Below are 24,839 nucleotides of genomic sequence, written 5' to 3'. Positions count from 1 at the left end.
CTGATGCTGCCTGGCCTCCTGTGTTCCTCCAGCTCCACATTTATTTATTGCCTGCCCCTAGTTGCCCTTAAGAAATTGATGGTGAACTGCCTTCTTGAACCGCTCCACTCCTGTGTGCTGTAGCCAAATGCACAATGCCATTAGGGAGGGAATTTCAGGATTTTGACCCAGTGACAGTGAAAGAACAATGATTTTCAAATCAAGATGGTAAGTTGCTTGGAGGGAACTTGTAGGTGGTGGTGTTCCCATGTATCTGCTGCCCTTGTCCTTTTGGATGAATTTGGTCTTGGTTTGGAAGGTGCTGTCTAAGGATCTTTTGAACTTCTGCAGTGCATCTTGTGGATAGCACCCACTGCAGCTACTGAGCATTGGTGGAGTGACTGAATGTTTTGTGGATGTGGTGCCAGTCAGGCAAGCTGCTTTGACCTGGAGCTTGAGTCTTGTTGGAGCTGCACTCATCCAGGCAAGTAGGGGGTATTCCGTCACACTCCTGACTTGTGCCTTGTAGATGGTGGACAGGCTATAGGGAGTCAGGAGATGAGTTATTTATTGCAAGATTCCTAATCTCAGTTCTGAGAAAGGATCATTCAAACTGAAACATTAACTGTGATTTCTCCCCACCGATGCTGCCAGACCTGCTGAACTTTTCCAGCAATTTCTATTTTTGTTTCTGATTTATAGAATCAACAGTTGTTTGGGTTATCTCCCCTTGTCTCTGACCTGCCCTTGTAGCCACTGTATTTACATGGTGAATCCTGTTGAGTTTGTGGTCACTGGTAATGCTGAGATTTTTGGTAGTAAGGCCATTGAATGTCAAGGGAAAGTGATTAACTTGTCTTTTTATTGGAGATAGTCATTGCATGGGATCTGTGTGGTACAAATGTTACTTTCCACTTTTCAGCCCAGGCCTGGATATTGTCCATTATTTGCTGCATTAAGACACAGACTACTTCAATATCTCGGGGGATGCAAATGGTGCTGAAGATTGCACAGACATCAGCAAATATTACCACCTCTTTCCAACAGAGATGTTCTGGAACTGAGGTGACTGACCTCCAGCAACCTCAACCATTTTCTTATGTGTCAGATATGTCTCCAGCCGTCGGAGAGTTTGCTCCCTGATTTCCGTTGATTTCAGTTTTGCTAGGACTGCTTGATGCCATACCCAGTCAAATGTAACCTTAATATTAAGGCCTGTTACTGTCACTCCACCTCTTGGATTCAGCTGTTTTGCTCATGTTTGAACCAAGGCTGTAATGAAGTCAGGAGCTGTGTGGCCCTAGCAGAATCCAAACTGGGCAGGATATTGCTTAGCAGATGCTGCTTGATGGCACTGATGAAACTTTCCATCACTTTACTGATGATCAAGAATAGACTGATGGGGAGGTATTTGGCCAAATTGGATTTGTCCTGCTTTTTGTATACAGTTCATACCTGAAAAATTTTCTGCATTGACAGGTAGATCCCAGTGTTCTAGATGTACTGGAACAGCTTGGCTAAGAGTGCAGTAAGTTCTGGATCACAAGTCTTTAGTACTATTGCCAGAATATTGTCAGGGCCTCCAATGCCTCCAACCTTTTTCTTGATATGTAAATGTTCTAATGAAGACCAGTAGAGAATACAAATGAACCTGGAGCATCTTAGCAGCATTTCAGTTTTTATAAATGTGCCAATCATTTACGAGCTATTGTATTTAGATTGCCAAAACATTACTGGGACAGAAAGTAAACTGCCAATAAAGTTGTAAAGACAAATACTTCCACATGGTAGTGATTCTGCAATTTTGTGTTCTGGAATTGAATTCTACATTTGGAACATTTCAGAGATTTATCATAGGATAATACAGAAAGAGGCCATTCAGCCCATTGAGTCTACATTGGCTCTTACACAAAATGATGCAGTCAGACCCATTCCACAGCACCTTCACTCTAACCCTACAATATTAACTCCTTCAAGTCTGTACCCAATTCCCATTCTAAGGCCAGTATTGAATATGTATTCACTCTGTCAGGCATTGCATTCCAAATCCTAACCATTTTCTGTGCAAGAGAGGTTGTCCTTGTGTTGTCTTTTATTCTTTTACTAATAAATCACATGATTTCTGTGCCCACAGTTTATTTGGGCTGAATCTATTGATAGCAGTTTGTCTTTATTTATTCTTTCTAAGTTCTCCATGATTTTAAAAACCTATATAAGGTCTCCTCTTTGCCACCTTTGTTCTAAAGAGAACAACACTCATTTTACCAATCCATCAGTGTAACTGTAATTCCTCCTCCTTTTGTCCATTTGCAAGAATGGTTCATGGAGAAAGGGGTATTGCTCATGTACAATTTTCTAAGCCAGCATCATTGCTGTTATATCTATTTTAGGGGATGAAATATCCTTGCTAGCTGTGGAAGATTTGTATGTACCATAATAGTATCGATCAGAGCTGAAATCAGCTTGTTTGTCCTCATTACGTTAGAGCTTGTACTCTTTGTCACTGGAGGCACTAACACTGCATTATTATTATAGTGCTGCCTCAGTTCTCTCAGTTTTTGCTTAAAATGTTGTTAAACCCTTGATGACCAAGATAAGTGGACAATAATAGTTTTCTCAAGGAATTAACTAATGTTGTATCTCGGATCACCTATGCAGCAGGAAACTCACAATTGCATCTCCTGTGCCGTGATATTTCACATGTTACATTACACTAAAGTAATCATGCTTCTATGCTAAACAAAAATGTTGCTGCTTTTATTGGCAAAAAGTTCACAAAACAATTTTGAACTTTAAACTTGGTTTATAAGTTGACTTTTGCTTTTAAATGTTGCTGTTTGAGTGCGGTTATTTGTACCAAGTCACTCTTGTTAATAGGCCTGCTATTTTAATGTAGAAGGGCTGCAATGGCGGCATCTTATCCTACTACAGGATTGATTTGTTTCTAGAACAGTGTCATTTAAGATCAAGTCTTAGACATCGTTGTTTCGTGCTTATTATGTTTCCGTTGCAAATAGGGCATGGGAAGGATTGAGTTGCACCAGTAAAGTATTTTTTATCTTTTTAATGATACAATGATTCATCACGTTGAAACTTGCAGCATTACCATGTAATTGTACACTAATGTTTTGGATTGAAGATTAATTTGTTATGTTGCGATTTAGATTTTCAAATTCTATTCCTGCATGAGCTAAAAATTGGCAATTCAAAGTAAATATTATGCAATACACATTATAGGTGTACTTGCAATGGAAGCATTACATCGACAAGTACTTCCATTCCTGCTACGCAGAATGAAGGAAGATGTTCTTCAAGATCTTCCACCCAAGATTATTCAAGATTATTACTGTAATCTCAGTACTTTACAGGTATGTTGTAATATGACTTGCCTTGTGAAAAAGGCACCTTCCTTTTTAGCCAACTGTTTAAATGTGACCTGAATGCCATCATGTATTGAATAGAAACATCAAGAAATTGAACATTGTTTAGGAAACATTTATGATAAAATTGAAGACCATAAATAATTTGATAAACAATGATCCTACCAAAATGGAGAATGCTCTGTAGGATAAGTATATTTGATGGACCAATAATATTTTCTTATTCCTTGTCAGTTCATGTTCGCTATTACATTTTTGTTTCTAGGTACAATTGTACGAGGATTTTGCCAAATCTCGTGCTAAGTGCGATGTTGAAGAAACAATTTCTGCAGGTGCACTCTCAGAAGAAAATGAGAAACCTAAATTGAAGGCCACTGGACATGTATTTCAAGTAAGTATTTTTTTTTCTTGAGATTCTCATGATGTTGGCATCAAAAAAGATCTGTTCTTGAGGCTAATGTTAGGTTGTTTTAGATCTTCAAGAACTTAGTGTGTTAAATTTGTTTAAATCAATTCTTGCATTACCAATCGAGATACTGGATGCTAACGAAGGTTTATCCACACAAATGAAAAGCTTAGCCTCCAAAAAACCATTAATGACATACAGATGATCCTGTTCCTGCATTGTGAAGGATCTGTCAATTTGTGTAATAAAACATCAGACTTCATCTATCCATATTTTTAAAATTCACACACTGAAACATTTGAATTTCAGTTTCTTTTTCTTTGAAAGAACAATGGGTCTTGTGTGTCTTTGCTCATGGGCATACCTCGATAAAGATATGAAATGGAACACATTGAGGGAAGCAAACATTGAATAGTTATCATGGATTGGAGCAGTTAGGCAAAGGTAGAGATGGAGATTGATAAGATAAAACACAAAATCCAAGATAAATCATTTGATTTAGTTTTGTTCCTTCACAAGAATATGCTCATAGGCTGAGACTGAAAGCCGAAGTCTTCATCAGCTTGAAATGAATCATACACTTTCCTGAAGTGAGGCCAAATCACTGATAAGTTATACATAACTCTTCGGAATAACTTTTTCTATTACTGTTTGCTTTTCATTTGGTCCCTGGGGTGTAGGGAACCTATTTCATCCCACTTGCTGACACTGTCTTGTTCTGAATCAGATAGTTCATTACCTCAGCATCCTACTCAAACACGAGTGGAATTTCTGAGCCCATCCCTTCTCGTGACAAACATTGCCTACTTCTACCTTCCTAACATTGGCTGTCTCCATTCCAGTCTCTGTTCAGCAGCTGCTAACAGCTTCTTTCATTTCATCTTTTATCGCAGCTGGTCCAGTGTTTTATTGCCTGGCCTCTTATCTCTCATCATCTACAACACCAGCTTATGAAAATTTCAGCTACATCTTATCCCACACATTCCTTCTGATATTACCTTTATGATCTATGATCAACCTGATGTTCCCCCAAAGCCTTGAATTTGAAATTTTAAAATTTTGTTTAAATCTGTCTCTTAAAGTCAACCATTTTACCAAACATTTGGTCAGCTCTTGTCGCCAAAGTGTGTGTGGAGCAGATTATTTTCACACCAACATTGTTACAAAGCAGGAGTGTGCAAACTTTACACATTCGAGGCCTGATTTTGAGATGGCCATTTAAAAAGTACAAAGGAGCAGAGCTAGAGAGAGCAGGAACTTACAAACTGACCTCGGAATTCTTAAGACAGTCGGGAACAGAAGTGAGTTGCATTTTAGCCAGTGCTTCCCTTCTCTTTCCAACCGGTGTGTGGACAGTTTTTGGTAAGTGGGAAGGTATGTGTGTTATTGGTTAATTTCTAGTCTCCAAGTTCACAGTCCCTCACACCTATGTCTGCTGCCATGTTCCTCCTCATCCGTTTCTCCCCTCCACTTCCCCTTCCCCCTCTTTTGCTGTATCACTCTCCCGCACATGGGAGTCATTCTCAGGGTCTACTTTTTTTTGTATCATCCAATAATGGAGTTATGAGAACAAGCATTTAGGTTTTTTTTTAGAATTTTCTTTAGAAAGATTACAGAAATACCAAAAATTGTAGATGTTATATGTACAACTAAAAATCCCCTAATGTAGAATCTATAAATTGTCTAGTTAGTTTATGATAAATAATCTCCGACACTCTGTTTCCAAAATGGGATCTCGTATATTGTAATCAGCCCCTTTTCCCCCTCGCTGTACACAATCTCTACTCCTTGCCATTGGATCTTAGAAGCTCTCTTGGTTTGAGATTTGCAATACATTTTCTTGAACTTCTGCATGTTATTGAGAGTTTGTTCAGCTTGTTCCCCTTGATGGTACAATAATAAATGCCTTTGAATTATTTGGTAAACTTTTAGTTTCAGCTCCTGTGCAGTTCCATTATGTTGTGACTTACAACATGACCATGTCTGTCATTGTAAAGCCAATTTTGGAGGGAATTTGAACTCTTCACTGAAGTTAAATTTGAACTTGGTGTTCATTAAAATACAAGAAATGTAGCAGGCTTGGTTCTTGTGTGTAAATATCAAAGACATGCTCAGGTGTCTCCAAATATTTTTTTGAAAATTTTACAGCTCTGTTATTAATAGCAAGTAATTATGATCAGTTCCACACCCCTCACCCAGTTGACACTTCAGCCTTGTTGCTGTCCGAACACTTGGGCTACACGATAACTATTTTCATATCGAAAGTTCAATGAGGTATCCTATCAGTACATTATATATTCCACTGCAGATGTTCAAATATTACTGTTGGGTCCTTGAATTTTCATTCATGGGACATTGTGTTTTATGACTGGCCAGTATTTATTGCCCATCCTAGTTGCTCTTAAGAAGGTGGCGATGAGCTGCTTTCTTGAACTGCTGCTGTCCTGTAGGGTTGGTGCACACAATGCTGTTGGGGAGGGAGTTCCTGGATTTTGACCCAGCGACACTGAAGGAGCATTGATTTATTTCCATGTGAGTAACTTGGAGGGGAATTTGCAAAATGGTGGTGTTCCCATATATCTTCTACCCCTATCTTTCTAGATGCTAGTGGTTTTGGGTTTCAAAAGTGCTGTCTAAGGAGCCTTTGTGAATTTATGCAGTGCATCTTGTAGCTAACACAAGCTGCTGTTTCTGTGCTCCAGTGATGGAAGGAGTGAATGTTTGTGGATGTGTTGCTAAGTAAGCAGGCTGTTCAAACTTCTCAAGTGTGTTTGGAGCTATACTCATCCAGACATATGGGAGTATTCCATCATACTTCCGACTTGTGCCTTGTAGATGTTGGATGGACTTTGGGGAGTCAAGAAGTCAGTTATTTACTACGGGATTCTTAGCTTCTGACCTGCTCTTGTAGCCACTGTATTTATATGGCTAGTTCAGTTTCTTGTCAGTGGTAACTCCCAGGATGTTGTCAGCGGTGGATTCAGAGGTCAGTACCAGCGATGTTAATGCCATTGAATGTCAAGGGGCGATGGTTAGATTCTCTCTTGCTGGGGATGGTCATTGCCTGGCACTTGTCAATCCATAGCTGCATATTGTCCAGGCCTTGCTGCATCTGGACATGAACTACTTCAGTGTCTGAAGAGTGGCAAATAGTGCAGAACGTTGTGCAATTATCAATAAACATTCCCACTTCTGACCTTTTTAAAGGCAGTGCCAAAATAGGAGGTGCACAGAAGAGTAGCTGTTTCTATTTCATGTGAATATTGTTTGGCTCCCACCCATGTCCACCTGGCTGACATTCAGGCTGTGATCTTAATGTTCTGCCATCTTGAGTGACAAGAGCCTTGTCTTGCCTCATACCACTCACCCACTCACCCTCCCACCCACCCACCTTAATTGAAGGAAACATTCCTCGCAGATTCTTTTGCTTTCACTTGCCTTTATTTTAAATTTCAGCCCCTCATCAAGATAGAGATACATGGCAAACAACCCAAGTATGGAGGATATCTCTGCATTACTGCACGTGCCTATCTCATGCAATCTCATTTGTCTCTCTTGTGATTGCTGACATTCTTGTTTTTGTTCTCTGAATCTGCCTTTCAAACCATCTTCTTGAATCTAAATATTAAGATGTTTATATTTTGAAATTAATCTTAATTTTAGTTTCTCTAATTATAAATTAAGATTGGAAAAGATATATTTTTTCCTTCAACTTTGTAATAGACATACAGTTAGTGTATGCAGTCTGTTTATGTTTGTCTTTTTTGGATTCTCCTATCCACTACCTTTGCACCTTTTGTCCTTTCCATCCTTTAACCCTTCAGTCCTCTTTCCCCCATCCATTACTTTTATTCCCACCATTCTGTGAAGTTTTCTGCCCTATATCCCCCACTCTTCCAAAGTTGATATATGTCTCAGCTCAGTGGTTAATTGGTGGCAAGGTAGTTATGGTGGGTATGGGGCATTGAAACAAGAAACATATTAGCAAAGGCTGAATATAATACTGTAGGGAAAGCAAATAGAATTTGAATGTGTGTTGCCACCCAGCTTCAAAAGGACCGAAAGGAAAGTATGAAGTTAAGAAAATGGATCATTTACATTCTTTACAGCTTAAAATTAACTGTAACGTGATATGACCTACTCATGAGCAGAAAAAATTGGTTGAGAATAAAATTTGAGAAAATGACATAGAAGTTGAATGACCAGATGAATATTCTGATACATTTTGATTTTTGTGATCAATCATATTAAAAGGGAAACTAGATAACATATTTGAATTGATGCTTTATTTTTAGGCCTTGCAGTACTTGAGGAAACTCTGCAATCATCCAGCCCTGGTACTAACTTCTCAACATCCAGAATTCCAGCATATTATAGAGCAGCTTGCTGCCCAGAATTCATCTCTTCATGATATTCAGCATGCTCCTAAACTCTCTGCTTTAAAACAGGTATTGATTAGAATTTAGTACCCTGCCTTCTTGCACTTCTGTCAAATTGTGGCTTCAGAATTATTCGTCTAGACTAATTCAAAGTACTGTTAAATTACACGAGCAGTCCTGAAGCAAGATCTTAATTTTTCTTATGATCACATGGCTTTGAAAGTTATAAAGTTGCTCATAGGATTTTTTTTTTTCTCTCTTAATCTCATTGAGTTGTAAAGGCTAGATCATGGAAAGTATTAAGAGGAGTTAGATTTTTGAAATATCGGGGAGCTGGGGACTGTGATGAGTTGGCATGAAAGAGGATTTGAGGCCTGGGGCAAATCAGCCTTGATCTTATTGAATAGCAGGGCAAGCTTGATAGGCCAAATAGCCTACTCCTGTTCCTATTTCTTTTGTTCTTTATTTTCAATCCTACTCATGCACACACACTCTCACACAGTTATGCCCATGCCAAAGGAATAGAATTGCACCTCTAGTTCTAAAACTATTTCCAAAATGTGCAGGAACTGTTTGGGAAATCTAATTATTTTCACTGGCTCTGGTTGTCTCCTAACAAATTATACACCCAACACAATTAGCTTTGAGCCCTGGTCTGTTATAAACATTACCTGATCCTTTTCATTATTGACAACTCAGTTATGATGTTAAAATTGTGTAAGCAATCATAGTAACAGACAAATCAGGTTGCAAATTCTACCCTTCAAAGTACTTGAGGAAATTGAAAACATCCAGGTATGTCTGAGTAGTGCTAGACCCACCAGCTTATCTTGTCAGTGAGTATATTGAGAATATCATGCAAGTTTTTATGTAAAGCTAGGGGGGTACTTCTGGAGCTTGGGGCTAGGGCAGTTAAAGGTATGGTGATCAATGATGAAGCACTTTAAAATCAGGAATGCTCAAGCTGCTTATTGGTTTAAAGGAAATTACAGGGATAGAAAGTGGGTAAGGCCATGGAGGGATCTGTAAGCAAAGATGGGATTCATATAATCATGGCATTTCTTGACTGGGACCCAGCATAGGTCAGTGAGCGCAATGGTGATAGTGAATGGAACTTGGTGCGAGTAAAGCGAAAGGCAGCAGAGGTTTGTATGATCATGAGTTAATAGATGGTACAATATGGGAGGCTGGCAACCAAATACTCGAGTCTAGAGGGAACAGAAGCACTGATGAGGATTTCTGCAGCAGATGAACTAAGGCAGGGACAAAGTCAGGAAATGGTATAGAAGTGACAAAAGGTTTTCTTCACTAGTATTCAATGCAGAATGCGTCACTGAAATATTTGCATATCGTGGAATATGGAGGATCGCAGGATTTGTAGGCCGAATGGTTTGTTTCTGTACTACATCAATTTTATACAATTTTATGCAACTGCATAAGTCTAACTAAGGAGCAGAGCTGAAGAAATTTGCTGTATGTTGGCAGAATACATTTGAAAGACTGAATGTTGGAGATAGGTAGACCTAAGCTCTTAAGATATTACCATCGCACAATTTTTCAATTTCGCATTTTGAATTCATGGTCCTTTGAAATGATGTTGTTTGACTAGGTGTAAAAAATGTTATTTTCTGTATTTTTCTAGTTGCTGCTTGACTGTGGACTTGGCAATAGTGGAACCTCCGAAAATGGTACCGAGTCAGTTGTAGCTCAGCATAGAGTTCTCATTTTCTGTCAACTAAAGAGCATGTTGGATATTGTAGAACATGATTTGCTTAAACCTCAGATGTCAAGTATTACTTACTTAAGATTAGATGGCAGTGTGCCTGCAGGCCAGCGACATTCCATTGTGGCAAGGTAAGTAGGATGCCTAAAATCTAAGCTGCATTGTAATGATACTTAGCGTAAGCTTTTCCATGTTTTAGTGGTTAAGTACCTGGTAAGTAGTAATTTGTGTCCTGCAATGAGTTGATCTAGCTATGGCAGCAGCTGAAGTACAATTGCTTTAGCATTCTTGACATCAAAACAGAACGATTTGCAAGAATTCACGTCCCTTGGACGCTGTGTGGAAGCTGAATGACAACGAGTCAAATGATCCTCTCAAGTTGAAAATCGTAACACCATCTAGCCTCATTCTTGAAGAATGGTTAGAGGTCATACCAAAGGAGTGCTGTAGCCTGTAGTCTCCTTCTGCTAAGCCAGCATTTATTGTCCACTCATTGTTCATGCTAGAGATTGAATGGGTTGCCCATTATGCACTTCTGACCAACTCACTATCACTCATCTTAATATGATTAAGTTTGAATTTTATAGTTTTAATTTGTAGTTAGTATTATTAAGAAGCAAAAATACAGCGGGATACTGACACAGAAATATTTATAGATAAATCGGTCTGAAAGCTTTATTTTTAGAGAGACTATTCAATGGGCTATAATTTAGTATAAAACACCAGATTCGCATAAAGCTTTTCACGATCTCAGGATCTGCCAATATGTTTCACAACCAACCAAACACTTGTGCCCTGTGTTCATTGTAATGTAGTAAAAAAACTAAATTATTTCTTAGAAAAGTGGCCAATTAATCCGTAAATATGACAACCGATTTAAATATATTAAAACCTCGGAGGCCTGGGAAGAAAGGTGCCCCTTGAATTATAACAACTGTCAACCAGTAACATTTGCGTACTGTAATGTGTTTTTACTTCTGAATGAAAAGTTTTTACACAGAATGTGAACATAGCACAAAATATACAATGTTGAATTGTATATATAATTGAACATTGATATACTTTTTTGCTAGGTTTAATAATGATCCATCTATAGATGTCTTGCTGTTAACCACCCATGTTGGTGGCCTAGGTCTTAATCTCACTGGAGCAGATACTGTAGTATTTGTGGAACATGATTGGAACCCAATGCGTGATCTGCAAGCAATGGATCGAGCTCATCGTATCGGACAGGTACTGTACTCTTCAAATTATTATTAAGCCATTAGTTCACTGTGATCTTCATGATTTGGTGCCAGATTCAAACTGCTGTCAGGAAATTTCCACCACAGGATTGTTAACATCTTTTGTGAGCAGTTGCCTTCAAGATCAATGTCAAGTGCCCACGCTTCACCACTGATGGTGATGTCAAGGGCATTATTGTTGCAGAGATCATTTCTTTGGAACAAATTTTACAAAATGCTTTCAATACTATGTCATAAAGATTCACTGCTACAGAGTGAAAGAGTGAAACACAAAAGTTGGAAATTTAATATTGATGTGCAAGTTGAGAATAAACTTAATTTATGTGAGTATCTATATTTTGAAGGGATGTTAGAATAGTGATTTGTATTGTAAACTATTGTAGTGATAGGACTATATATACTTATTCAAATATAAGGTGGCATTTGGACAGTATATGTCTTTTCATTTTAATTTGGCTCTAACTTTGACTTTCAATTTATGTAGAATGAGAAACTATAGGATATTTTAGAAATAATGTCACAGCACTGGATTAGGCTCATTGTACTTGTGCTGTTCTGCCGCCAGTTCTCTGCACTTCAAATCTGTACCTATTATTTGAAAACAGTATTAATTTTGCTAGTATAAGTAGAAGCCAACAGGTGAGGATAGCAAAGAAGCTAGGAAATCACTAATCAATCTTCTATTATCATAACAAATTATCGGAAGCTGAAATTCTAAAAAATGAGGGATTATGTTATAACTGAAGTTAAACTCAAAGTAGTGAATATTTTCTAGGCATACTGCTATATTGTTATCCAACTTTTGTAGTAACATTAATATTACAGACAGTTTTATGCCATTGTAGCAGAAATGCTTTATATATTTCAGAAACTTATATATTGACATCCTTTTATATGGAAAATTTCTTGAAATTGAGAACAGTCAGATTTAATTCTTTGACTGATTGAGCTGTTATAAAACCAAAGTTAGAAATTCCTACTTTTATTAATGTATAATTCATGGATAACTAAATATACTTTAAAGTGGAAGTAATTCATCCACAAGAGATGGAATGAATGAATTAATTAATTAATTTTCTGTTAATGTTCATTAGTACTGCAAGCTGGAGAACTTGTTTCCAGATCTTTTAAATAGAATTGCTTAGCACTTCCAAAAAGAAGTGCCTCAGTAGAATCTGAGATTTGAATACTTGGATTCAACTTTCCACAGAAACCCAGTAAGGTCTGTCATGCCTTTGCAATCTTTTTTAGAGAAAGAAAATTTTCTAGAGATGCTGCCAAGATGCTTACGAATACGTGTGGTTCACCATTGTAGTCAACATTGTTCTAATTCTACATAAGCAAAGTAACCATCCCACACTGATGGAGCTGAACTCATTGTAGAAGTAGAGAGTGCTTTTAATTATATTTTTCCCCAATTCATTCCCCACTACCAAATCAACTACTATCAAGCTACTTTTTTCTTAAATTATTTAAAGCACAAGTCTTAAGGATGTAAGTTCCTGGACTAATATTTAGATTTGGAACGTTGCACCAATATGTTTAGTTTTAAGAGGACCTGTCAACAATGGTTTTTGTTACTAAGTCACCTGGCTCAATTACATGACAATTGTTATATGCCTGATTGATTTCTGGACGAGGAAGTGATTTATTTTTGTTGGTTATAAATTAAATATTTGTTTAAACCTAACCTGAGTCAACCAACTTTCCACTGAATACAAGTAAAATTGGCTTTAAAAAAGTCCATTTTAAAAATCACAAAATGCTCAAAACACTCTGGTTAATCAGACATTGTGAAGAGAAAAACGAAGTTAAGATCTTGAATGCAAATCCTCTGCACTGGCAGTTATTGCAGAGGAATAACATTTACAAGAGATAGAATAAAGAGAAAGGGAGGAGAGACCATGCGGGCAAATTACGTATGACTGAGAAGAAATTTTGCGAACTGTAAAGTACTTCAGAAAATAAGAATTGGTTTAATAACTGGAGCAATAGAAGCGTGAGATAATGATCTGTATTGAGAATAATTAGACATTTATGAAGACAGTTTTTCAGGAGAGGAAGTTGTAAACAAAATAGAATTAAAACTGGAAAACTAACAAATTGATGCAGGCTTTAGTAACCCAAGAACCTGGTCGAAAAGTTTTAAACATTTTTACTTTATCTTCCAGAAACGTGTTGTTAATGTTTATAGATTGATAACAAGAGGAACACTGGAAGAGAAGATCATGGGATTACAAAAGTTTAAAATGAGCATTGCAAATACTGTCATTAGCCAAGAAAATGCAAGTTTCCAGAGCATGGGAACAGATCAACTTCTCGATTTATTTACTCTTGACAAGGTAAGGTCAATATTATTTTTTGTTTTGTTTCAATTATTGTGAATACTGGAGGTCTGAAATAAACACAAAAATCTTGGAATTATTTAGCACGTTAGGTACTGTCTGTGAAGGGAGAAGCAGAGCTAATGTTTTAGGATAGTCAGAAAGAAAAATTAGAAATGTAATAAGTTTTAAGCTACTACAGAGACTGTCAAGTCAGTAGAATAAGGTATCTGTGATTGGATGGAGGAGAGGAAAAATTAAATGATGGAAGTGCAAAGCGAGAGGAGATAGTAATGGTAAAGAAACAAAAGATGGATCTATTGAAAGTGAGTTGTTTTACAAGGAAAGTGTGTTTGGAATCCTGGATGGTGGGAATAGAGGAGGTGAAAGAGCAACTGTTGTATCATGTGCCATTGTATGGGAAATGGAATGATTGAATAGTGGACTATGATGTTGTAGAGGGAACAGTCCTTTTACATGTCTAAACTGGGAGAATGGTGTTGATGGCAACATGCAGGAAATGATGGAGAATGATTTGTTGAATGTGGTTGCTGGTGTACGTAGTATGGTGAGGTCAAGGAGAACGCCATTATGGTTTTGGTAGGATAGGTAAATAGGGGAATGGGATTAACAGGATTTAGGGTCCTGCTGTGGACCATGGTGGAGGACAATCTTTTCAGTGAGAGTAAAGGAAAGTAACTACATTTCCTTCAGCAGCTGCACCCTTAAATCTCACCCTGCGAGTTCTATATAATGTAAAACATCTTTAGCACATATATCTATTCAAACAATGGACCTGCTGTAGTGCATAGAGTCTTCTCATTGGTAACATGACTAGAGCACTGAGGATTGAAAAGCTACAGCCTCATGTGCCTCCACAAAGGTAACAAAATAACAGATCTTAGTATTTTTGTGGCAACTATTTGTTTTTTGAAATGCAATAGAGGATAGATTTGCACAAAACAATTCTACAGTTCTTGTGAAACACCGGAAGAACTTCCTGAAATATGTTGAGGACCTCTAAATGATGGCAGTTGAGAATTGTTTTTGATGTGTTTTGACATCTTATCACCATCTTCAGAAAACCAAAGTAAAGCTTTACTTGAATGTTCATCAGCTCGGACTAAAACTATACATACTTTCAGTAAACCAGTAAGATATGGATTACATTAGATCCAAAATCAACATGAATGAAAATATTTTAACAACGGTTTGGATTTACATAAAGGCTGACAATCTATCATGAGAAGTGTTGAACTTTGTATTTTTCCTGTCACGCAGGAAATGTCTTCAACATAAATGTGACTTCCATCTAGCATTTTCAGCTTTGGAGCAGCTTGTGGTGGAGCCCAATAGGGAACAGGCAATACTGGATTTATTGTTGTGCAGTGAAGCAGACTTGATAAGGGAGCTTAAGGTGAAGGAGCCCTTAGGAGGCAGTGATCCTAATATGATCGAACTTCTTCTGCAATTTGAAAGGGAGAAGATAGAATTAGAGGTAATGGCATTACAACTGAATAAAGGCAACTACAGAGGTATGAGGGAGGAGCTGGGCAGAATTGACTGGGAGAGGAGGCTAGTAGGAAAGACAGTAGAACAGTAGTGGCAGGGGTTTCTAGGAGTAATTCAGGAGACACATCAAAAATTCATCCCTAGGAAGAAGAAGCATGATACAGGGACGAAGAGGCAACCATGGATGACTAGGGAAGTCAGGGAGAGCATAAAAGCAAAAAAGAAAGTATATAATGTGGCAAAGGGCAGTGGGAAACCAGAGGATTGGGAAGCTTACTAAAATCAACATATGGAAACAAAAAAAAAAGGAAGGAGAAGATTAAATAGAAGGGTAAGCTAGCCAGTAATATAAAGGAGGACTGCAAGAGTTTCTTTAGATAACTAAAGGGCAAAAGAGAGGCAAAAGTGGACATTGGACTGCTGGAAAATGACGCTGGAGAGATAGTGGTGGGGAGCAAGGAAATGGCTGAGGAACTGAATAATTACTTTGCATCAGTCTTCACAGTGGAAGACACAAAGTAATATCCCAAAAATTCGAGAGAGGCAGGGGACAGAGCTGAGTATGGTGGTCATCACCAAAGAGGTGAGGCTAGAAAAACTGAATGGCCTGAAGATGGATAAATAACCAGGACCAGATGGACTGCATCCCAGAATTCTTAAGGAGATAGCTGAAGAGATATTGGAGGTGTTAATGGTGCTCTTTCAGAAATCGCTAGAGTCAGGGAGGATCTCATAGGACTGAAAAATTGCTAACGTGACACCCCTGTTTTAAAAAGGGAGTAAGGCAAAACCTCGGTTGTGGGTAAGATTTTAGAGTCCATTGTGAAGGCTGAGATTTCTGAATACTTGGAACTGCGTGGTAAAATAGGGCAAAGTGAGCATGGCTTCATCAAGGGGAGGTCATGCCTGACAAATCTGTTAGAATTCTTTGAGGAAGTAACGAGCAGGTTAAACCAAGGAGAGCCAATGGATGTTATCTACCTGGACTTCCAGAAGGCCTTTGACAAGTTGCCACATAGGAGGCCACTGAGTAAGATAAGGGCCCACGGTGTTAGAGGCAAGGAACTAGCATGGATAGAAGATTGGCTCTCTGGCAGAAAGCAGACATTGGGGTTAAAAGGGTCTTTCTCTGGATGACAGTCGGTGAAAGTGGTGTTCCACAAGGGTCAGTGCTGGGTCCAAAACTTTCACTTTATACATTAATGATCTAGATGAAGGAACTGAGGGAATTCTGGCTAAGTTTGCAGACGATGCAAAGATAGGTGGAGGGACAGGTAGTATTGTGGAGGCAGGGAGGCTGCAGAAGGATTTGGACAGGTTTGGAGAGTGGGCAAAGAAGTGGCAGATGGAGTACAACATGGGAAAGTGTTAGGTCATACACTTTGGTACGAAAAATAGAAGCATGGGCTATTTTCTAAATGGGGAGGAAATTCAGAAGTCTAAAGTGCAAAAAGACTTGGGAGTTCTAGTCCAGGATTCTCTCAAGGTAAACTTGCAGGTTGAGTCAGTAGTCAGGAAGGCAAATGCAACTTTGGCATTTATTTTGAGAGGACTTGATTATAAAAGCAGGGATGTACTACTGAGGCTCTATAAGGCTCAGGTCAGGCCACATTTGGAATATTGTGCACAGTTTTGGGCCCCATATCACAGGAAAGATGGAGCGGGTTCAGAGGAGGTTCACGAGAATGGTCCCAGGAATGAAAAGCTTAACATATGGGTCTATCCTTGATGGAGTTTGGAAAAATGAGGGGGGAATCTAATTGAAACTTACAGAATACTGAATGGTCTGGACAGAGTGGATATTGGGAAGATGCCTCTATCGATAGGAGAGACTTAGGACCCGACGACACTGCCTTCGAGTAAGGAAAGATCTTTTAAATCGGAGATAAGGAGAAATGTCTTCAGCCAGAGAGTGGTTAATGTATGGAATTCACTGCCACAGAAGGCAGTGGAGTATATTTAAGATGAAAATAGAGAGGTTCGTGAATGTCAAGCAGACCAAGGGTTACAGGGAGAAAGCGGGAGAATGGGATTGAGAAAGTTATCAGCCATGATTGAATGGTGGAGCAGACTCGATGGGCTGAATGGCCTAATTTCTGCTTCTGTGTCTTATGGTCTTTTGTATTAGGAATCATAAGAGAGCAATGTTTGAAGAGATCTATACCACATGATGCAGATCCGTTGAAGGCTATAAGACTGTTTCAGATGGGACTCAAATCATGCCAGAACATAGTTGTATGTTATGATATGTGCTGATGAAGGATGGGAAATTGGGAGAAGAAGGCTAATAAAGAGAATTAAAATTCTTTCTAAAAAGACAGACATAAGTTTGAATTAATGACAATGTGTCATTAGTTCTTTTTTGTAAAATAAAGACGATAAGCCAAATGGGCAAATGAAAGGTACTAGGTAATTTACTCTTGCAGGGAGCCAACATGACTGTGGCTGAATGGCTTCCTCTGCTGTGACCATTCTGTGATTCTAATGCTGATTAATTGCTGTTCAATGAAACAATTAAGATTTAGGAAAATGAAAGCATTCATTCCAATAGCAGAGCACTCAGCCCATGAAAATTTCACTTTGTAGCACTGGACCTCCAAATGTCAGAACATTTATAATGGTATGCCCCTTCGGTGAGAAATAGCCTAAAAGTTAAAACTACTTCGCAATGTGTTGGAGAAACCTTGACCTACTACCATTTGTTGTAAGGATTAGTTAGAGCCATAGAGTTCACAGCACGGAAACAGACTCTTTGGCCCAACCTTGTCCATGCCAACCATATATCCTAAATTAATCTAGTCCCATTTGCCAGCATTTGGCCCATATCCCTCTAAACTCTTCCTATTCACATACCCATCCAGATGCCTTTGAAATGTTGTAATTGTATCTGCCTCCACCACCACCTCTGGCAGCTCGTTCCATACACACACCATTCTGTCCTGTCTCACGTTAAACCGTTGTTGCTTAGTTTTGGACTCCCCTTCCCTGGGAAAAAGACCTATCCATGCCCCTCATGATTTTATAAACCTCGAAGGTCACCCCTCAGCCTCTAACACTCCCAGCCTACTCTGCCTCTCCCTGCAGCCCAAACCCTCCAACCCCAGCAACATCCTTGTATATATTTTCTGAACCCTTTCAAGTTTAACAACATCCTTCCTATAGCAGGGAGACCAGAATTGAATGCAGTTTTCTCAAAGCGGCCTCACCAATGTCCTGTACAGCTGCAACATGATGTCCCAACTCTTAAATTCAATGCACTGACCAATGAAGGCAAGCGTGCCAAACATTTTCCTCACCACCCTGTCTACCTGCGACTCCACTTTGAAGGAACTATGCACCTGACCCCGAGGTCTCTTGGTTTGCAACATTCCCTCGGGCCTATTAACTGTACAAGTCCTGCCCTGGTTTGCCTTATCAAAATGCAACACCTCACATTTATCTAAATTAAACTTCACTTGCCACAACTCGGCCCATTGGCCCATCTGATCAAGGTCCTATTGTACTCTGAGATTACCTTCTTCACTGTCCACTACACCACCAGTTTTTATGTTATCTGCAAACTTACTAACCATCCCTTCTATATTCGCATCAAAATCTTCATATAAATGATAAAAAGCAGTGGACTCAGCACCAATCCTTGCAGCACACTGCTGGTCACAGGCCTCCGGTCCGAGAAACAACCTTATACCACCACCACCCTGTCTCCTACCTTCAAAGCAATTTTGTATCCAGTTGAATAACTCCCCCGATTCCATGTGATATAACCTTATTAACCAGTCCATCAAGCAGAATCTTGTCAGGCACCTTGAAGTTCTTACATACGACGTCTCCTGCTCTGACGTCTTCCAAAAAAATGACTCAATCAAATTAGTGAGACACGATATGCCATGGACAAAAACATGTTGACTGTCCCTAATCAGTCTTTGTTTTTCCAAATACATGCAAGTCCTGTTCCTCAGAATCCCCTTCTGCAACTTACCCACTACTGACATCAGGCTCACCAGTCTGTTGTTCCCTGGCTTGTCCTTACCACCTTTCTTAAATAATGGCACTACATTAGCCACTTTCAGTCTTCCGACACCTCATTCTTTGCTGTAGATGATACAAATATCTCTGCGAAGGGCCCAATGATTTCTTTCCTAGCTTCCCATAGTGTCCTGCTATACACTTAATCAGGTCCCAGGGATTTATCTACCTTTTGTGTTTTAAGACTTCCAGCATCACCTCTTCTGTAATGTGGACTCTTTTCAAGACCTCATTATTTATTTGCCCAAGTTTCCTAGCTTCCATATCTTTCTCTACAGTAAATACTGGCACGAAATACTTGTTTAGTATCTCGCCCATCTCCTGTGGTTTCACACATTGTCATTGTAACTAATTTGATCTATGATTTGTTTTGACACGATATTTTTTTTTAATACATCTTTGAAAAGGATTTGAATTTTAAAATAGAGGTAGATGGGTGTGGGCAAGTTCTGAGAAGTAATTTTTCAAAAAACATCAAAGTCAATTTAGAATGGTGACATCATTTTCAAGAAAGCATGTGACCGTAGCAGGATGCCTACTGGGAGAGCTACTGCAGTGTTTAAAAAATCAAATGTACTTTTGGATTTATGACAGACAGAAAAAACAAAATTAAGGCAATTAGTTTGGTTTTGATTTCAGAACAGAAGGTTCAAAGTTTTAGTTATGAACAGAACTCTGCATTCTGAAGGTAGAACAGTTTCTCCTAGTGGAAGAATCAAATTAGTGCAGGGGAACCAATCATCCTAGCTGAAATGTTTTACTGTGGTGCTTCGAAGTTGAGGTAGTTTGAATAGAGATCTTAAAGTTGTTAGAAATGAGAAATTTTAGGCTGTCAAAATTGAGAGGTTCATACCAGCAGATTTGGAAGTGGTTGTAAAAACAGTGATCTCAACAATCCCAAGGGATAGAAGATGGAAAACATTGGTTAAATATAGATTATAAAGCTGAGATGGGAGTAATATTAATCAGGGATCAAGTCTCCTTAATAGATGGTACTCAGAATCCAATTGAAACTTCTTAAAAGCAAAATTCGGGATGCTGGAAATCGGGAAGTGCTGGAGAAGCTCAGTGGATCTGACAGCATCTATAGAAAGAGAATCATGGAACTTTACAGTGCAGAAGTTGGCCATTCATTCCATTGTATCTGTACCAGCTCCCAAAAGAGTTACCCAGCTCATCCCATTCTCCAGTGTGTCTCCATAGCTCTCTAAATTCATAAGTTTCAAATACAAGTAGTTCTCCTGTAACGTGATAGTTGCGTTCTTGTGTGACCTAGCAGTATATCTGTACAGCAGAAAGTTTGCATTATCCAACAATCGTGTTACAGCTAATTTGTGTTAACAAAACACACATTGTGGCAGAACTAACTGTACATATTCAGCTCTCATTTGAAACTTCCTATGAAATCTGCCTCCGTTCTCCCAGGTAGCACATTCCAAATCCTAACAATTCTGAGTAAAGAAGTTTCTTCTCGCTCTCTTGCTGACAGTCTTAAAACTAGTGTGGAAGCAGGCCATTCAACCCACATGTGCATACCAACCCTATAAAGGGCATTCCACCCAGACTCAACCCCCTACCCTATAACACTGCATTTCCCATGGCTAATCCACACATCCCTGAACACCATCGGTAATTTAGCATGGCCAGTCCACCTAACCTGCACATCTTTGGATTGTGGGAGGAAACCCACATAGACACGGGGGGAAAGGTGCAAGCTCCACACACACAGTCGCCTGAGGCTGGGATTGAACCCAGGTCCCTGGTGCTGTGAGGCAGCAGTGCTAACCACTGAGCCACCATATCACCACCTATCAACTAGTGGAAACAAAATATCCTTCTTTATCCTGTCAAAATTGTTCATAACGTTATTAGGTTTTCCAAGTTACCTCAATCTTCTCTGCTCCAGGGAGAATAAGCCCATTTCCTCTCATCTTTTCTTTGTATCTAAAATCCATTTTAGGGGACTTAGGGGGAGAGATCAAATAGGATTCTAAGAAATAAAATTAAAACAGAAATCCCACCATAGAGAAGAGCAAAACTTTTTCAAGGTGGCCATACGTGGTAGAGAAGTGACAGTGAATCAAACACTTAAAAAGAAATAAAATATGGCAGGTGCTGGAAATCTGAAGAACTAGTGAGACTGATGTTTATATTCAGTTCTTTCTCATTTTTCTTGTCACTATCTGTATATAGTTTTGTTTATTTGTTGTTTTGAGGAATAAACAAGTTCTGTTGTCAAAGAACATATGCAGCCTCACATGAATACGTTTCAGTGACAAATCACCACAGTAAACAACTGTGCAAAATTAATTATTTCTGTGATTAATCAAGCAAGATTTCATTCTTGATCCAGCTTGTCCAGTATTACTTTTGGCTGAGATCCTAATATCTATTTTTTAACCTTTCTAAAGGATGGCCAAGAAGATAAGGGATCTTCTAGTTCCAGTGGGAAGCCGTCTGTAAAAGCAATCTTGGAAAACCTTGGAGAACTTTGGGATCAGGAGCAATATGACACAGAATATAATTTGGATAATTTCATGCATTCGCTGAAATAAAATGTACTTGCATAATCACAGGATTGTTCTGCTGATATTCAGCAAGTTTCACTAATGAAATGAAATAAAATAATGAAATGCTGAGAATAATATGTAAATACAAGCATTTGAAAAGAGTGAGCATAAAATGGATATTTCTAAAACCATTGTTTCAAAAAAAACTAGAGCATATAGTTATCCTGGCTTAGTTATTTGCACTGTTTTACAGTTTTTCATTTAGACATTTATTCAGAGCAGATATACTTGAAGCAACATTTTTGATGTCTTAGGAAGCAAAGAACCTGTTCTTGAGGAAAACCTTTTCCTACAGTTAAGGAAATTTATGCCATTATGTGACATATGTATGATACAGTAACATGCTGTACATGAGTGCACAATCTAAATTTGATTGAAAACACAGACCTCCACTTTTTCCACAGTGGAAATTGAATTTTTGCTGCGTAGTAGTGATAGCCTTCAACTTACTTGCAGATCTATGATAATTGTAGATGTTAAATAGAAATAACTTTGTACTTGGGTTTAAAAACAGAACTTCTGACATTGAATATTATCATCCATGGCATTCCTTGGATCGAGAATAAAATTCAATTGAAAGATCTCAGAGCATGAATTTAAATGTATTGATCTGCATCTTTCACATGTATTATTCATAATTGAACAACAGAAGTACATTTATGTACAAGCAAAGTACCTTATGGATGCTGGACATCTGAAATAAGAGCAGAAATTGCTGGCAACACTCAGCAGGTGTGGCTGAGAATAAAAGTTAACGTTTCATGTTTAATATGACTCTTTAAAACAGGTACATTGACAGCTGCAGTACTTTTATAGTACATCTATCAAATACTTTGAAGGATGAATTGAAAAATCATATTAAATTTGTAGTGATAAAACTGATCAATTTTGAGTCAGAAATATTACAACACTAATTTATTCTGATCTTTTCTCTACTTCTGTTATTTTACTTAATCTATTGATATAGGAATTGAACTGACTTCTTGAAGACAATTTTAGACATTGAATAGAAATTATACTGTACTTAAATTTACGTAATGCACTTGGTATTAATTCTCTGTGTGCAGCATAAGTACTGAACAAGTGTAGTGTCAAAATGTTACACTGAAGCTTTATTCATGCCTTTTTCATTGTTACATAAACAAGGAACCAAAATGCTGTCCACATCTAGAGGTTTAACAAAAGCCTTTAAACTTTGATAAGAACAAGTGAATGTAAATCTTAATTTAAATGTTCTTGTCTATCAGTTTAGTCCAGTGTATTATGGTCTCAGTAGAAAACAATTTTGATGTAACTTTGCTTTCTTCAAATCTTTGTATTTAGCAAAAGTGAGAGTGTAAATATGAAAACTTGGCTATTGCTTTTAACATCGTTTAAAAAAGTTTGCAGCTCTAATGTGATGAATATTTCATTTATCAGGATAAGCAGTGGGGCAATTAGAAATAAAAAGCAAAGAAGGAGAATAATGGATTTTGAGGCAACTTTTAACAATGGGTTGAAGGAGCAATGCAGAGGCATTCAGGAAGGGAGTTGATATCAACAGCTGAAAGTCCTACCACCCAACTGAGCAACACTGGGGAAAGAGGGGGAACATATGACATTATCATGGACTTAGAATTAGAGGAAGTCACAGAGGTATGGTGAGAAATGATCATTAAGAAATGGATTTCCAGACCAGAACACAGACTTTTAATTTGAACCAGTGGTAAACTGGAATATTGGAGGTTGCTAAAGATAAATGAATAGATGCAGAACCAAAACTAATGTAGTTCAATGGAGCAGGAACTGACTTGGAAGTGCTCTGTAGAATCATGTACGAGGCCCCATTTTGGAGGCCCAACACTGGAAATTCTAGATAAACATGCAAGTGGTGGCAAGGCATGGAAATGGCAGGAAAGCAATTGAACATGATTTTTAATAAAGTTATTGTGATATTTGTATGCCTGTCTTTGCAATTCAATGTTGTCTTCTGAATTAAGTATCCTGCGCAGAATATCTCGGGATGCAAGATCCACAGCCATTCAAAAGTAGGGTTCACTAGGTGAGGCCTCTGTTTATGGGGTGCAGGTCAGATCAGTCAGCCTTCTATTGGAGTTGAAACTTTGCTGAAAGTAGAGAGGAGGATAGTGAATATTGAAAACCTGACAGACACTGCTCAGAGGGCCATAGCTGTAAGGCTGCAGGTGACAAAGCTGAAGAGCATCATCAAGACCTGTTGCTATCTGTAGGTCACTTCCTTTTACTGGCTTCTGCCCTTTAAGGAATGTTTAAAACCACGGAACTTGCCAAACCAACTCCCCCGGATCCTGAGCAGAGGATGAGTGGTGCAGAGGGACAGCAGACCAGGCACCAATGCCAACATAGCAGTAATAGATGCATTCTGTGGCAGGACAAGCTGTAAAAGGGCACCATTCAGAATAGCGTCAGGAGTAAGTCTGCAGATAGGTCATGCAGCTGTGCAGGTGTCTGATGAACTCCCTCAAGTCAGAGGACCCGTGCCATAGATGACTTGGCCTATCAAAAGAAATCTGTTACCAACCTTTGTGTGATGGTCACAGGTTATTCTGCACAAATGGGACTGGATGGCCAACCAATGCCAGTGGTACAGCAAGTCTGACACATATAAATTATTAAAATTAAGATTAAAATTAACTTTATTGTCTCACGTACTCACATGAGTACAGTGAAAAGTTTACATCTTGCCACTTATGGTGCCATCTAAGGTACCTAGGTACAGATTCTTCAGTACAAATTCTTAGGGGAAAATAATTAGTGAAATAAAGAAATTTTAAAAGTCCAGCAACAAATTAGAAAAATAGAGAAATAAGTGTTCAAAATAACAACTCGGACCGCACTGGGCTTCACCTCAAGGCTGGGAGTCCACGCTGACTTTCATCCCAGACATCACCAACACAACCCAAGAATGGGAGGTATAAAGAAAAAGCTAAAAAAAAAATTGAAAAGAGAGAAAGGGAGAAAAGCAGAGCAGGTGAGATCCAGCTCAGGGGTCCTACTTCGCCACCATTTTGGAGCACTATGTTATCTTGGTATGCAGGGACATTGCAGACGACATAAAACCTGGAAGAATTGTAAACTGCAAGAAGACAGTATAGGATTCCAAAAGAGCATTGGCATGGGCAGTTAGGTGGCAGATGACATTCAATGTGGAGAGTGAGACATGATGCATTTTCTGGAACAAAGAGATAGCATAAAAGAAAGATTGTGATTCTAGGGACCTTGTAGGTGTGTATGTATGCATGAATCATTAAAGACGCAGGACATGCTAAGGGAGCTGT

General features: G+C 38.6%; 1 protein-coding gene across 1 annotated transcript in view; it reads left to right on the top strand.

Annotated features, from left to right (window-relative positions):
* Positions 1 to 22,126, top strand: part of btaf1 (BTAF1 RNA polymerase II, B-TFIID transcription factor-associated) — a 102,428-nt gene extending 80,302 nt beyond the window's left edge. The window contains exons 31-37 of the mRNA XM_048609172.1: positions 3,217 to 3,347; positions 3,625 to 3,750; positions 8,061 to 8,213; positions 9,787 to 9,998; positions 10,941 to 11,100; positions 13,283 to 13,453; positions 21,385 to 22,126. Coding sequence (XP_048465129.1) covers positions 3,217 to 3,347; positions 3,625 to 3,750; positions 8,061 to 8,213; positions 9,787 to 9,998; positions 10,941 to 11,100; positions 13,283 to 13,453; positions 21,385 to 21,528 — 1,097 coding nt within the window. The 3' untranslated portion in view covers positions 21,529 to 22,126. The remainder of the gene's footprint in view (positions 1 to 3,216; positions 3,348 to 3,624; positions 3,751 to 8,060; positions 8,214 to 9,786; positions 9,999 to 10,940; positions 11,101 to 13,282; positions 13,454 to 21,384) is intronic.
* Positions 22,127 to 24,839: the final 2,713 nt, after the last annotated feature.

Source organism: Rhincodon typus, chromosome 20 (assembly GCF_021869965.1).
Source record: "Rhincodon typus isolate 14 chromosome 20, sRhiTyp1.1, whole genome shotgun sequence".
Taxonomy (NCBI): Eukaryota; Metazoa; Chordata; class Chondrichthyes; order Orectolobiformes; family Rhincodontidae; genus Rhincodon; species Rhincodon typus.
Note: the sequence above shows the minus strand (reverse complement) of the source record. Positions and strands in the feature narration are given on the sequence as shown.